At 32.1% G+C, this 16,643-nt stretch overlaps 1 protein-coding gene across 1 annotated transcript; it reads right to left on the bottom strand.

Annotated features, from left to right (window-relative positions):
- Positions 1 to 13,919: 13,919 nt before the first annotated feature.
- Positions 13,920 to 14,543, bottom strand: LOC132800790 (uncharacterized). Its single transcript, XM_060815078.1, has one exon. The coding sequence runs from the start codon at positions 14,541 to 14,543 to the stop codon at positions 13,920 to 13,922; it is 624 nt and encodes a 207-aa protein (XP_060671061.1).
- Between the last annotated feature and the right edge of the window lie 2,100 nt (positions 14,544 to 16,643).

Below are 16,643 nucleotides of genomic sequence, written 5' to 3' on the forward strand. Positions count from 1 at the left end.
ATCTGGAATATTGTACAAGCTTAAAATGCCTGGGGCCAGAGCTTCCATCTAGCCTAGAAACTGTCTGGGTAAATTACTGTACTTCACTGAACTCATTCATGGATCCATTAAAGCCATGCCATTTGCGGTGTTCAGCATTTTTTGTGCACTGCTCTGAGTTGGTAAAGAGTCAAGGCACCACAAAGACAGCTTTAACATCACTGCAAAGATACCTCCAGGTTTCTCTGCATCTATCTTACTGTATATATGCTGAAAAACATTCTAAAAATGTGTGCCTATATTGAGTTCCTAAAATAATGGTCCAACTTGATTAAGTTTAAAGGTCAGTGCATATACTAATTGATGCACTCTGATTTTCCTATTTTTAATCAATTAAAATAATTTCCCACGCTCTCTCTCTCACATAAGCTCATATAAGTGTGAGTAGTTTACCATGAATCAACCTCAGTCGACTCGACCCCTCCAATGGTTATTATTGGAGAAAAATATAAATAAAATGCAACTCTTACATTTTTTCGGAATAAACTTCTATATATATATATATATATATATCACAAATAATATGATGTCGAAAAACTATTCCCCATAGTCCAAGATTATATTATCTAATTGTTTATTTATAATTTTGTTGCAGGAGCCTTGTGCTCGGGGCTTACGTTTTGACATCGTTCTTCCTGGAAGTCAAATTCCGAAATGGTTTTCCCACCCAAAAAGCGGGACATCAACAAGGAAAACGTTATATACAAATTGGTGCAGCAGTAAGTGGATGGGTTTTGCTGTGTCTGTGTTGTTTGCAGCTAAACCCTCATCATGTAATTTCTCTTGTAGTATACGAGCCTTCGGTAATGATTTGGAAGCCTCCGTGAAGAGTATTAATAATACAAATATGGGAACCTCGGATGATCACTACCACCTTTGGCTATTCTATTTGCCTCGTGATTACTTCCCTAAAGATTGGCTGCAGAATAGATTTGACACCATTGAGTTCTCATTTCCTGACAACTTGTGCAGTTTCAAGTGTGGTGTTCTTTCGGTATACGAGAATGACATAGAAAAATTGCATCATTTCATTGCCAGCCATGAATCTACTTGTGATGACCAAGAGGACAAGAGGTAAGATATTATTCAGAGGAATAAATATCAAAAAATTTACTAAGGACGCATTCTTGTGTATTTATCCCTAAGCTTAGTGTGTATTTATAATATATATATGTATACGTATACACTTAGGATTTGGTGTGGACATTCACAACAAGGTTCAATTAGATCTTGTGTTAAAATTTCCCTTGCCAGTTTATCACAAAATGAAAATTACAATATTAATAAAAAAGAAATACGAGTTAATTTATATCTTCTTAGTTTCCCTTCTCCGCTTCAATGCTGATTAGCATGTGAAGCAAGTTTGATCGCATTAGAGGCTTTTTCTCACACCTCTTAAATATATTAATTCACACATACATTGTTTATATATATATATATATATATACATGTAAACAGAAATATTATTGTGGGCAACATTCCCTACCCATAAAAAGTGGATGACAAACATTTATCGCCATTAGATCCATAAGATTACATGTAATCGTGTGCATATATACTACTTCTAGTCTCCTCTACTACTCGGGTCCTTTTTCTTATATTTATATTTTCTTTTTCTAGTAGATAAATTCAACTTATTTTAATAATAATATTGTTGTGATTTATTTGCTTTTTTCATACTGAGATTTCATTTATTTATTTGTAAAATTTTACTCAGTAAAAACTTGAAAAAGAGCTCAAAGGAAGAGTGGGCACGATCACAGTGGCCACGTACTCAAAAGATCTCAAAGCACGAGTGGGCTCTATCTCGATGGCCGCATGAAGGTAGGTAGCTAGTTCCCATTGCTCTCAGCTCCACTGAACTAAGATGTGAAAAATCACTAAATTGGGAATTCATAAAACTAACGTAGCAGACAAGTTAGACAAAGTGCCATGGATATGAAAGATTGGTGATGGGGTTTTCATCTTTTCAGATAGATTCTCCATTTTTTTCGGAGAAAATTTGATGGGTTCTACTTGGATTAATTATTTTAGTTCAATGCTCAACCAAAATTCAGCGGAAATTCCTGTAATTTAGACGAGCGAGCGCATTGCCAGAATAAAGGATTTTAGTTTTATGCTTTTGTTTAGCTCCCAAAATTTTATTATTATTTTTATTTATTTATTTATCTTTAATTTGTAGACAAAGGAATCATGGATATGTTTAATTCACTTTGGGTTTATCGATCTATGATGCTGTAGCTTTCCATTTGAATCGAATATGATCGTTACAATGAAAATGACGACGTTTACTTTCTTTTTAATACCCGTTATAGAGTAATATTAAAAATAAAACATTTCTCTTTGCATCCATTTAGTTAAAATTATGTTAAGAGTTTGGTAGAATACTACAAGGTATTACTATTACTAAGCTTTGGGGCATCTTCCTTCTTCTTTCTTGGAAGGGAGCCTGAATTTTATATTACATGTAATAGGTTGATCGAGTTTTCTTTCAATAAAAATTGTCTCAACGGTACTTTGAGAATCCTTCTGATCTAAGTTCTTACTGTGTTTGTTCAGATTTCATCATATTATATATATATATATATATACATATATTTTTCTCTTATCCGGAAAATCTCGAATAAATTTTATCTGAAAAATCTTGAATTACATATAATCAAGCATGAATTAATCAGCATATGTATATACATAATCATTTTCAATATATGTACATGATAGCAAGTTATTTAATTAGATTCTCTTTTTATTTAAGCTTTATCTAAGCTTTACAGGATAGGCGAAGCCACATTGTAGCTTGAGGTCCCTTTATCCTTGGGAAAAAAATTATTTATTTTTATGTATTTTTTATTTTTTTCATTTATTTACCTTATATAATCTTAAATTGCCCCCCTAAAATAACTCATTTTTCTTTTTGGCCCTAGTTTTATGCCCATTTCAAACTTTTTTAATATATATTATTTGTTTTAGTAAGTTTTTTTTTTTAATTTTTTTAATAGATATTTCAATTAATGTTTTAATTTTAAAATATTACTTTAAATAGTTTGTATTTTTATAAACTTTTACCCTAATTAAGACAACAATACTTTTTCCATCATATTAAATATATATATATATATAAAATAATTTTATAATACTGTATCTAAAACTAGACCTGGCAATTTGGATCATGACAAGGCGACACGATTTGAAAAAGACACGGAATAAATGGGTTTGAGTTTATTATAAATGGGTTCGGGTCATAATCGGGTCAACCCGTTTAACACGAATATTAATCGTGTCATTTTCGGGTTGACCTGTTTAACTCGAAATTGACCCGTTACAATCCATTTATTAAACGTGTCAGTTTCAACCCGACATGATTATACACCTATTACAACCCATTTAAATTTAATTTTAAATTAATATTTTATCACTAATATAATATTTAATAACTAAAAAATATTATAAATTAAAAATTTTATAAAAATAATTTTTTATTACTAATTTTTTAAAAACAAAAAATACATCTTTAATAAAACAAAAACATAAAAATAAAAATAAAAATAAAAATTTTTTTCGGGTTAATAGGTTAATTTTTGGATTAATGGGTTAATATGTTAGTTTTCGGGTTAATAGGTCAATTTCAGATTAATGTATTAATAGGTCAACACGACCCGTTAAAATAATCATGTTAAACGGGTCGTGTCGTATTGACCTGTTTATAAACAGGTCGGGTTAATATTTTAGGTATCTGACACGATTAATAAATAAATCATGTTCGGATTAGATATTTTTGACACGATTATTAAATGAATTGATATAAACACGATCTACAAACACGAATTACCAAGTCTATCTAAAACTGATGTTTTGAATGCTATGTTTTTTATGATATCCGTACATAAGAGCTTGTACATATATATATATTGTTGCCCCCACCATTAATATGTGGGTTCCACCTGTGATGTGACACATGTCAACTTAAATATAAAGCATAATGATTCATCATTCATTTATTTTTTATCTTTCTTTCATTTAATTTTTTCTTTTTTAATTTAATGACACTTAACAATTAACAAATAAAACGTCAAGATTTATCTTTTCATTTACTCAAGTTTATTTTTTTATTAATCTTTATTAACTCTTAAAAATACAAAGTCAAAAGGAAAAAAAAATAAAAAAAATGACAAACCCACACATATATATAGCTAGAAAATAGGTTCATTTTAAAGCAATTAAAATTATTTAAAAAAATACAATTTAAAACTATCAAAACTAATAAAAAATAATAAGTAAATATAAGTACAAAAGACATAAATATATGAGTTATACAATGATCCTTAAAACTTGATAAAATAGTAAATAAATAATATTAAAAAATTTTAAAAATATCAAATAATAAAAAATATTTGTAAATAATTCATATGAGTAATAGGAAAATCGGAGAAAAAAAATATTTCAATAGAGATAAAAATCTACCAGTATTAATAAAATATGTATAAAAAATAATTTCTCTTTATCAAGTTTCATCACCCTATTGAAAAAATCAACTATTATTTTAGCATCCATTGTAAATTTTATTTTTAAAAAATTAAAATGATGAATAAATTTTTAGATGCACCAAAACTGGAGAGAAAAACGGTTGTGCAAATACAAAGCTAGCTACCACCAATTGGAAGAAATTTAAAAAAAAAAAAAATGCAGTTGCCCAAAAGAAAATTTCAATTGCTAACAATATAAATACTGCTTTTTATATTCGGATTAAAAAAAAAAATCACATCCCCATTGAATTACTTTAATTACATTTCTCAATTTTTTGGTCTTCTGCCAATATTAAAAAAATAAAAATAAAACCAAAAACATATTAATTTAAAATAAATAAGGAATTTTCCAGAATAGCAAGAAACATGTGGCATCACTCCATGCCTTACAAACATTTCCTAAAAAATAAATCTATTTTCTAGCTATATATATGGATAACTACGTAAAATTTTATTTGTATTTGACTTTTTTTTTTTTGTTAGAGTTAATAGGATTAAATAAAAAAAAGAAAAAAAGAAAGTAAATGAAAGAATGAACCTTGACTTTTTATTTGTTAATCACCAAGTGTCACTTGGTTAAAAAAAAAAAATTAAGTGAAAGAAAGATTAAAAAAAAAAAAATGAATATTGACGAATCATGATCCTTTATACTGTTTAAGTTGCCATATGTCACATACTTAAAAGTTTAGATAAAACTCATATGATGAAAGGATACTTTTTTTCTCTTTTTTTGTGGGGAATCATATGATGAAAGGATTCTGGTCCATAGAAGAGACCTAAAAAAATATATTAGTACAAATATTGATTGTAACTTACGGACAGTGAACATTTTGCAGTTAGAAACATGCTGAATGCTTGTATTTGTTTTGATGACCATAAAGTAAAATTTAGGTAATATATGTTATGATTGAGGATACTACTATCTACTTTAAATCATTCGATATCAATATGTCAGAAATCCTTGCATAGCTTATTCAAGTCCTTCCAATTTTCACAAAGTCTTTTTTATTTTTTTATTTTCGGTTACAACGGGGGCAGAGCCTGAATGAAACTTCCAAGTCCATCTTCATCTGTCCATCTTGGCGATTACATCTCTAGTCATGCATGGGCACCACAGCCATGCACGAAATCGAAAAAAACAAAGCATGGGCTCTGCAGCCACGCACGAAAATCGAAAAACAAAGTCCTGCAATTATTGTTTCAGCCTCGTTTCTCCATCTCATTATTACAAGACCAGCAGGGATTCAAAAAAAAAAAAAAAAAGAAAAAAAAAAAAAAGACCAACATGGCCAGTCAACTCTATTCCCAAAAGTTTCCTTCTGCATTAATAATGTTACTATCAGTGCGGATTAGTATAATAATAATAAAATATAAAATATTTATTTATTGTTATTTTTAAGTTTTAGAATAATACATACAACTTATTCCTTATTTTATTTTATTTATTTTGAATTAAAGTATATTTTATATAAAATATTTTGATTATTAATACATTTTATATGTTAAAAAAAAGCTACTTTTCAATTAATCACTTCAATTTCAAATTAAATTGTTTGATTTGTATTGAATTGTTTTATGATTGTGTCAAACATGTGGACACCGATAATAATGTTTTAGCTTCCAACCAATCGATTTTGAATAATGATAGAGGAGTACCAAAAAATTTATCATTCTTTTAGAAATGTTGAAGGATCATTATCTTATTAGCTTACATATCTATACTTATCTTTTTAAAGATTTATTTATTTTTAGGTTATATTACTTTTTTATAAATAAATTACTAATAAATTATCTTGGCATCTTAATATACTTTTTAATACCTACTCATGGTTTTCTAATTGGTTCTCACAACAAATCCAAATTGTCATGTTATGATATCATAGAAGAAAAAGAAAGATTTAATTAGTAAGAAAAGAAAAAAAAAAAGAATTTTGATGATGTGGCAAAATTGTCATGATTTGTCAATAACTCATTGAATTGTAATACTGCATTAACAAGAAACCGAGGTAATATACAGTATTCTCATTTAATGATTCTTTTTTCTTTTCAATGTTGCGTTTGGTGAGTTTGAGATACACTGAACTAACCCCTTGTTTGTTTGGCAAGATTAGAGAGGATTCCGTAGGCTAAAATAGGATGGCTGAGGTTGGATTTGCAAGGATAGGAATGGAATAGAATGTTTTAGTCCAATTTGAAGATATGATTAATATTAAATAATTAAATTAAAAGGGAGCGTTCCTCATATAAGAGCTTTTAATAAATATTTTTGATAAATAATCTAAGCCTTTCATTAATCCAATATAAAGTAGAACCATTTAAGCTCCTTTTTTTTTTTTTTTTTGTGGGTGAGAAGTGGAGGTTTTATAAACAAAAAGAACAGGCAAGCATACCCAAGAAAAGGAAGGCTTGCCATTGGATCAAGAGTTGCTGAATAAGCCTCGCTCCTCATCCACAGAGTTTACAAAATAGTTACAAAGAAGATCAGGGTTGATGAAACCCTCAAAACAAAATAGTTACAAAGAAGATCAGGGGTGATGAAATGAAACCCTCAAACAAAGAACTAGTAGCATGCTTACAAATACAGTGAGCCAGTATGTTAGACTCTCAGATGGTGCTGCTTTGGCTCTTAGACATCGATACCTCCTTCGGGTAGAGACAGGGAGGGCATGAGTCCTTTACAATATGTAGCCAAAGAAAGAAATCTGGAACTCTCGGCTGAATTTCATGACTTAGTTGTTGCCTACTAACTATAGCTTCTCTGGTGTTATTCCCAAGTTTAATATTCCCCAGTCATGCAAGAAAGTGAATGTGACAGTTTTTGTTTAATGTTTTTTATTTTCTCTTTTTTCTTTTATTATTATTATTATTTTTTTTTTTGGGTACCAAAGAAAAGTAAAATTGTATCAATGCTAGGAACAAATTATAGAGTCTTCAAAATCCAGAGCAATTAATCTATTTGTCTCCCTCAGTGCTGCCCAATCTCAATTTGGAGGCCTAATGACCTTTAAGGGATTGCTTGGCAAATCTAGTTAACATGCAAATATTATATCGTACAATTTAAAGTGCAAAGAAGAGCTGTAATATCATGAATATAGTTTGAAGTTTTCTAAGTGATGTCCTGGACTTGGTTGAAATTGTGCTTCCATGATCAGTTGGTTGAATCCCAACCTTCTTATGGCCAAATAATGGTATGTGACCTGACATTCCGGCCATGTTTCCACCATACATGAAACAGCAATTGCCTGCAAATCCATTACCATATTCTTATAAGATTTTGTGGACATTATCTCAACTGCACAAACGCACTTCCAGCAAAGGCCTCAGCATGGTTAAGTTAAGCCAACTTGAGGTACATGCCGTCTCTAGGGATGTTGGACTGATTGATAACTTGGTGATTGTCTATTATTTATATAGCTTTTAAATAATTTAAAAATTCTACAATTAAGTCATTCAAAGTTTTTAATCTAATATCCTTCTAGTAGAATAGTTAATAGTATATGTAAAGGAATCATGAAGGAAATTTGATAATGCATGCAGCTACCAGGAAACCAGGACAAGTTTGTAGGATTTTTAGACAAAAAACACAGCAAAACGAAGAGGCCAAAAAAAGAAAGCTTGAACTGGTGTGAAAACTTATCTCATTTATTTCTAGATAAAAATATATAAACACAAGCTTACAACGGTAAATCACTTACTTCTGATCTACTATTACAGTAATCATACCACCAAAAAACAAACCATACTTTAGCTGCCTAATATAATAGTATTTTAGCATAAAAGTAGAATGTAAAGTAACTAAACATTAAAAGTGTCACACCCCAAGTCTAAATACTTGAAATGTGATAAAATTCATACTTAAAACACTCAATAAAACTTATAATACGGAACACAAAAAAACTCTCCAAACGTCAATCATAAATAGTATCCAAAATAACTCCAAACAATGAACAAAAATAAAACTCCAACACCCAAAAGATCTTTCAAGCTAACTAATATAAAAAAAAAAATAAAAACAACTAAACACCACTATCATATGCCAAATCTAGCTATCTTGAAACTATGGAGTATCTGAAACCATAACGATAAATAATGAGTGTAAAACTCAGTAAGCTATTGGATTTTTCATAAATACAAAATAAAAAAATACTTAAAATCTTCACAAATAGATATCTGAAAATAATCTTTAACAACGTAAACATAGTTTTCATATAAACTCTAATTGTTAAGTACTTAGTAGGACTTTCTATAACATAATATTATCCGTCGGTAATCCAAAATCCGAATCAACTCGTGTGTGAGGCATGTAACAATTGGAGAAACACAAATTTTAAAAACAAACACTCACACTCAAAGGTATGAGCCATACTCCTACTGTGATCATCAGTAGGTCCTCCTGCATGAAACAATGCGTCTAAACCCGAAGATAAAGAACCATAAATTATTAGGAAATACCCTTACATGATTCATCTCAACACCCGAAATACATATCATAACATATCCATAAATGCCTACTAAATACCAACAACCAGAGCTAAAACACATATATCAATAATCCAATAATTTTTTTGTACAATACATATATATTTCATAAAACATAATGTCAGGACCTGTCCAAAATTCCTTCCCCGGAACCCTAGACAGCCCTGATCCCAGGGAAACCCTACCGGACCCTCCAACGGAAAATCCGACAGAGCCTCCCCTAAGGGATTTACTTACCACAAATTACCTGCACTGAAAACACACTTCTAAAAACATCCCCTTATTCCTCCCACAAACTACAAATTTGTTTCCACAAATTTCAGCACTTCAGAATAAAACAACAGCAGCAACCCAGTGCAATAAAAACAACAACACGTCCAATACAGTATACAGAGCATTATACTGATACATGCGGAATTTATAAAATGACAGATACGGAAACAATACAAGATAGAGAGGAAAAAGGGAAGAAAACTTCTTGAACCTTCAGCAACGAACTGAGACGTTGGGCTCGCCTCGGGCAATCAACGTCTCCAACCTGGACCTAGGGGAACGGAATTTAAGAGTGTGAGATGCTAATCATCTCAGTGAGTGACCCTATCTACTATACAATATAATACCACAGTAATACAGTAGATAGATAATAATTAATTGGAAAATAATAATTTCTCTCAAAACCCTTACAATTCTCTCAGTTGGAAAAGTTCCCCTTTTAAAACATTTTCATAAAACCCTTGTACGTACTTCCCAAAAACCAAGGAACCAACAAATTAATAAACAATAAATAAACAAATAAATAAATAAATACCCCAAATATAATTAAACTGCAATAAATTATAATAAATAATTTTTTTGAACACCTTTGGGGTTTTAAACTTTAATTGCAATTTACACCGACGCACCACACCATATACCGGTGATGCCCTCCGATACCCAGCGTCCTGAGCACCGACTGGCGGGGGGTTAAAGAGAGAAACCTGCAACGGTCACTTCGGCGTCCCGACAGTATCGCTGCTAAAACCATCAACCCGGCCAAGGAGGGGGGCGGCTGTGCACAACAATAACCTTGCCTGCCCACGGTCCAATGGCAACTCACGGGTGAAGTAATAACCGTGCACTAAACCAGATAATAACCGCGCACTACCACGTGTCCATACACCATACACCAGAACACCAATACTGTATGAGTGCGTCTAAAAATAAACATAAGTAACCAACCGTACCGTTTTTCCAAAAACCACCGTGGGAAGTATACCAAATTTTCACAAAACACCATCCCACATATTTTTATTCAACAACCCAGTACGAAACAGCGATAATCAACAAACCACAATTTTCCTCGAAATACGAGATGCAACCATAAAAATACCGCGGGCATAATTTATAAAATTTAACCAAATATTCTCGTAAAATATTTAACCCAATTATGCCCGGAAATTATTATTTAAAATCACATACAATTAATACCGAAATCCACTTTGCTCATGCATAATAATAAATTAAACCACAATAAAATAATAATCGGGAATTTCTTAATGACCCCAAAATTTCATCTAGCACCAATGGATAAATATATATATATAAAATAATATTTTTCCTGATTGTATTTAAAATACACCACATGAATACAAATTACAAATACCAAATCAACACCACATAAATACAGTTAATTACCCCAAAAATATTTTTAAAGGTGGGTCACTCACCTGGAGCACGCAATTAAGCCACGATCCACCACGGGATCGATTCTACGACTCACCGGTGCTTCTAGAACAAAATTTATAGATAGTCAAATAAATTAATATTTTATTCGGGTAATTAATACCCGGTACCCGGGGGTCAAAACACAAACGTTAACCAAAATGGTCGAATGATATAGCGAATCGAAGCTCGGGGAACGAGGATCACAAATTCGGTCTCCATCGACCTCAATTCTGCCGGAGGTGGCCGGAAAGGTTCGGCCGGTGTTCACTTCTCCATATCTCGCAAACCGCTTCGAATTTTTGGGATTGGAGGCCATTTTTGGATTCAGAGGACCCAAAATAGGGGGATAGGAGGCTTAATTGGGAGTGGGCTGGCCGGAAAACACAAGAAAAGAGGAGAGAGAAAATTCGGCGGCCGGCGGCTTCTCCGACCCGATCGGCGCGCGTTCGGCGGCGGCTGGCCGTGAAACTTGGCGGTCGAGCTCGCCTCCTCCTTCTGCACGTCACTGGCCGATGCGTGTACAGTATGGGTGGCCGGAAAAAGAAAACACGGGAGAGAGAGAGGGACGGCCGGGAGAGAAAAAAATAACAGTGCGTGGGTGTTTTGATGCTCGGGGAAGAAGAAGGAAAAAAGAAAAAAAAGAAAAAGAAAAAGAAAAAGAAAGAATTGGTGTTTTCCCACGTGGGGAAAAGAAAAGAAAAAGAAAAGGAAAAAGAAAAGAAAAAGGAAAAGAAAAAGAAATAACAATAAAAAAAAATTAAATAATATTAATAATAATATTATTATTCAAAAATAATAAAATAATTTGATTTTTCACATGGTTGACATGTGGCATTTCACCATGGTGACACATGGTCACCTTCATTAAGTCACACGTGGCACATCGTTACGCGTGAAAAAATAATATTAAAATAATACAGTATTTGAAAAAAACTTTACAGGTCCATAACTTTCAAACCACATGTCCAAATCGGACGTGCCGCTAGTCTACGGACTCGTATCGATGAGCACTTCACAACCATGCATGAGTCAAAGCTCAACCTTGCATGAATAAAAAGTCAACTCCGGCACCCCTTGGACAGTTTGGACCTCAACTTGTTTTGCTCAAAACTTTCAAACCGTAGCTCCGATTTCGACGTGCTACCAGTCTACGAACTCGTGCCAACGTGTACTTTGTAACGGTACCTCAGTCAACCTAGAATTCCAACGGGGTCAAAAAGTCAACTTTTGACCCCTTCGATCAACGGTCAACGGGCAACCTCGGTCAACGTGCAAAAATTCCGACATGGTTTGGGACGGGGTGTTACACATAAGCTTGTAGAAAACATAAAAAATCAATAACATAAGTACATATTTGCTATTGTTTCAGTTTTAAAAATTCCAGTAACTTACCCTGATCAGCAAAGTCTCAAAAGATAAACAATCTATGAATGAAACAACATTCTCTCATAAGTATAAAATAGGACTATCATATAGCACAAATATCTTACGTATAAATCTCATAATCAAGCTCCTAAATTCAAACGAAATGAATAAGAGTTGATACCATAAGATCATCATAACCTAAGCCTCAAATCTTAAAATCATAAACTTAGAACATGATCAAATCATCAACAGCCGAATAAAAACCTATTATTCCATAAACAGTCTCTAAACAAGAAATTAATTCCTTATTCAAACGATATCATCTAAGTCCAAAAAGTTATGAGAATACTGTACACATGCATAAGTAACTGTGATTAAAACAATTTCATAAAATAATAATGAAAAACTATTCAAAACTCATTGAAAAGTTAACAAAGAAAATACTGAAACTATTAGATTTTCAGAAACCTTCATTCAATGCTCAAATTGTTTCTCTTTTATGAAATTTTTTATCCATATGAATTTTTTCAGATTAAAACTAGACACTTATATATACTAGTATAAAATTTTAAAAGCCAAACAAATGTCGAAAACATGGTCAAATTAAATTTAGTAACGAATTGAAGGAAACTGAAAATCAACAATTCACAAGGAAACCTGTCTATACAAAAATTCATTAAAAATAAAATAAATTTCCAAAAGCAGTAATATTTTACATAGTTTAACTATATATAGTATTAATGCTATATAAAAACTTATTATGTCAAATAGCGATCGAAAAATATTTTAAATCGAATTTTATTCTTTACTAAATGGACCAGAAAATAAATTCAGACAGCTGGATGTAGATAACTCAGAAAATCACCACCGCCAAAATATAAATAATTTGAAGCTAAATTGTTTTATAATAATATTACACATAAAGAGAATAAAGTATACAAATTTTTAGGTAAAAATAATTTCGTTTGGATTTGTTTTGAAATTTTTACATACGAACCATATTGCAATGACACCGAAAAACATGACAGAATGTATAAATTCAAAATTTCATAATAAATTGAAAACAGATCCAAATCACCCCAAATAAATGTCTACTGATTCATAAACATGTCTAATTTGATCCATAAAATTTTAGTGCCAAAAGAAGCTTGTAAATATTTTAAATAAATTCAAACATTCACTCTATACAAATCCCCATATAAATTCCAGATTAGGGTTCCAACAAAAATACTTCAAATTAGCCCTAATCAATACTTCTATAACCCCAAAAAATCTCAAACAATATCATACAACAGAAAAAAAGATCAGAAAACCAACCTTGAGCAACTTCAAAGATTTATGATCCCCCTTCCTATGCTCCCAAACTTGTTCGGAATTCAAAAATCTCCAAAGATACTGGATCCTTAACAATCTTAAATGGAAAACAAAAATCATAAATTAAGATTAGAAGCCCTTAATATTAATCCTAATAGCTTTTAAGGCTAGAAGAAAAAAAAAATAAAAAGAAGAAGAAGACTTACCCGTGGATATCCTAGTGGGGCAAAGTTGAAAACAACGTAAAAGTAAAACGTATTTTTTTTTCCTTTTTATAAAACCAAAAATAGAGTAAATATCCTTTTTTTTTGTTTTTTTTCAATTTCCTCTAAAAATTGAAATATACTTATAACAAATCTATTAGGATAAAAACTCTTTTTTTTTTTAAATAAATAGTTATAAAACCTTTTTTTTTTTAAAAAAAAACATATATATTATCCGTACATTACAAATCTCCCCCTCTTAAAAAAATTTCATCCTTGAAATTGATTTACCTTAACTATCGAATAGATGAGGATACTTCTCGTGAATTTCATCTTCACGTTCCCAAGTGGCTTCTTCTATTGAATGATTTCTCCATAGAACTTTTACCAAAGGAATTTTCTTAGTGCGTAGTTCTTTTTCCTTTTGATCTACGATTCGGAGTGGTAACTCTTCATATGTAAGGTCCATATTGAGTTGAAGAGGCTTAAAACTCACCACATGTGAAGAATCATGAATGTACTTGCAGAGCATGGATACATGAAAAACATTATGCACTCCAGATAACGCAGGTGGTAAAGCAAGCCTATAAGCTAAATCACAAACTATATCTAGAATCTGAAAAGGTCCAACAAATCTCGAACATAGCTTGCGTTTTTTCCCGAACCACATCATCCCTTTCATAGGAGCAATTTTAAGAAACACCATATCTTCTACAAAACACTCCAACTTTTTCCTTTGATTGTCTGCATAACTCTTATATCGACTCTGAGCTACCTTCATTCTCTCATTTATCTTAATGATGACTTCACCAGTATTCTGAACAATCTCTAGCCCTAAAATCTTTCTTTCTCCAACATCATCCCAATGCAACAAGGACCTACACTTACGTCCATAAAGTGCTTCATAAGGAGCCATTTTAATGCTTGTGTGATAACTGTTATTATAAGCAAACTCTACCAAAGGTCGATGCTTATCCCAACTACTAGTAAAATCCATCACACATGCTCAAAGCATGTCCTCCAAAGTTTGTATGGTCCTCTCTGACTGTCTGTTTGTATGGGGATGAAATGCAGTATTATATTTAAGCTTCGTACCCATAGCTTTATGTAGACTCTTCCAGAAAGTCGAGATAAACCTCGGATCATGATAAAAAACAATCAATAAAGGGACTCCATGCGACCTCACGATCTCATTAACATGCAACTGAGCACACTGATCCATAGTGAATGTGGTACGTATAGGCAAAAAATGCACAAATTTGGTCAAACGATCCACAATGACCCATATAACATTATGGCCCTTTAGTGTCTTCGGCAACCCAACAACAAAATCCATTGAAATCTGCTCCCACTTCCATTCAGGTACAATTAAAGGTCTTAACAAACCAGATGGTCTCTGATGCTCAACCTTAACCTGCTGACAAACTAAAAGTTCCTCGACATGATGAGCAATTTCTTTTTGTCATACTCACCCACTAGAAAGTCATCCGTAAATCATGATACATTATGTGCTTCATTGAGGATTTCTTGCTTCAAATCTTGATCGTTAGGCACACACAATCTATCTCCAAAATGTAGCACTCCATCATTTGATATTCTAAACTCAGGCATTTTTCCAATTCCTATTTCATCTTTAATCTTAAGGAAAAGAGGGTTATCAAATTGTTTTCCTTTTATCCTCTCAATTAAAGTTGGTTTCACAGATAAAGTGGCTATAAATGCATGATCTCTATTTGTCACAACCATAATTTCTTGTTCTTTCAAATCCTTTAAAATCTGCTTTTATGTAGTTAGCAAAGCTGCAGTAAAACCAATAGACTTCTTACTCAAAGCATCAGCCACCACATTAGCCTTACCAGGGTGATAATTAATCACACAATCGTAGTCCTTCACCAACTCCAACCAATGCCTTTGTCTCATATTCAACTCCTTCTGAGTGAAGAAATCCTTAAGGCTCTTATGATTTGTATAAATTTCACACTTTTCACCATACAGATAATGTCTCCAAATTTTAAGAGCAAAAACTACTGCTGCTAATTCCAAATCATGGGTAGGGTAATTTTTCTCATAATCCTTCAATTGTCTTGAAGCATAAGCAATGACTTTCCCATTCTGCATCAGCACATATCCAAGACCTTTATGAGAAGCATTACTATAGTTCACAAATCCACTAGAACCTGTTGGAATGGTCAAAATTGGAGCGGTGACCAAACATTGTTTGAGCTTTTCGAAACTCTTTTCACATTCATCCATCCACTGATACTTAACATTCTTCCTTGTCAACGGCAAAGCGATCTTAGAAAAGTCTTGCACAAAACGACGATAGTAACCAGCCAATCCTAAAAAAATCCTTACTTCACCTACTGAAGTTAGTCTAGGCCAATTAATCACTGCTTCTACTTTACTAGGATCAATAAAAATTCCTTCTTTGGACACCACATGGCCAAGAAATGAAATTCGATCCAACCAAACTTCGCATTTCTTGAATTTTGCATACAACTGGTTGGTTCTTAACACCTCTAGAACCTTCCTTAAATGATCTTCATATTCCTCATGAGTCCTTGAATAAACTAATATGTCATCAATAAACACAATAATGAACTTTTCCAAATAGTCTTTGAAAACTCGATTCATTAGATCCATAAAAGCTGCAGGAGTATTAGTCAACCCGAATAGTATCACTAAAAACTCATAGTGACCATATCTTGTTCCAAAGGCTGATTTTGGAATGTCTTCCTTTTTAATACGTAATTGATGATACCCAGATCGCAGGTCAATATTTGAGAATGCACAAGCTCCATGTAGTTAGTCAAACAAGTCTTCAATTCTTGATCGATGCATAATCTCATAGTCCCATCCTTCTTCTTGAAAAATAACACTGGAGCTCCCCAAGGCGAAACACTTGGTTCAATGAACCCTTTGTCCAATAAATCATGCAATTGCTCCTTCAATTCCTTAAGCTCTGAAGGTGCCATCCAATAAGGTACTTTAGATATTGATCTTGTATCTGGTGCTA

This window comes from Ziziphus jujuba, chromosome 2, assembly GCF_031755915.1.
Source record: "Ziziphus jujuba cultivar Dongzao chromosome 2, ASM3175591v1".
Classification (NCBI taxonomy): Eukaryota; Viridiplantae; Streptophyta; class Magnoliopsida; order Rosales; family Rhamnaceae; genus Ziziphus; species Ziziphus jujuba.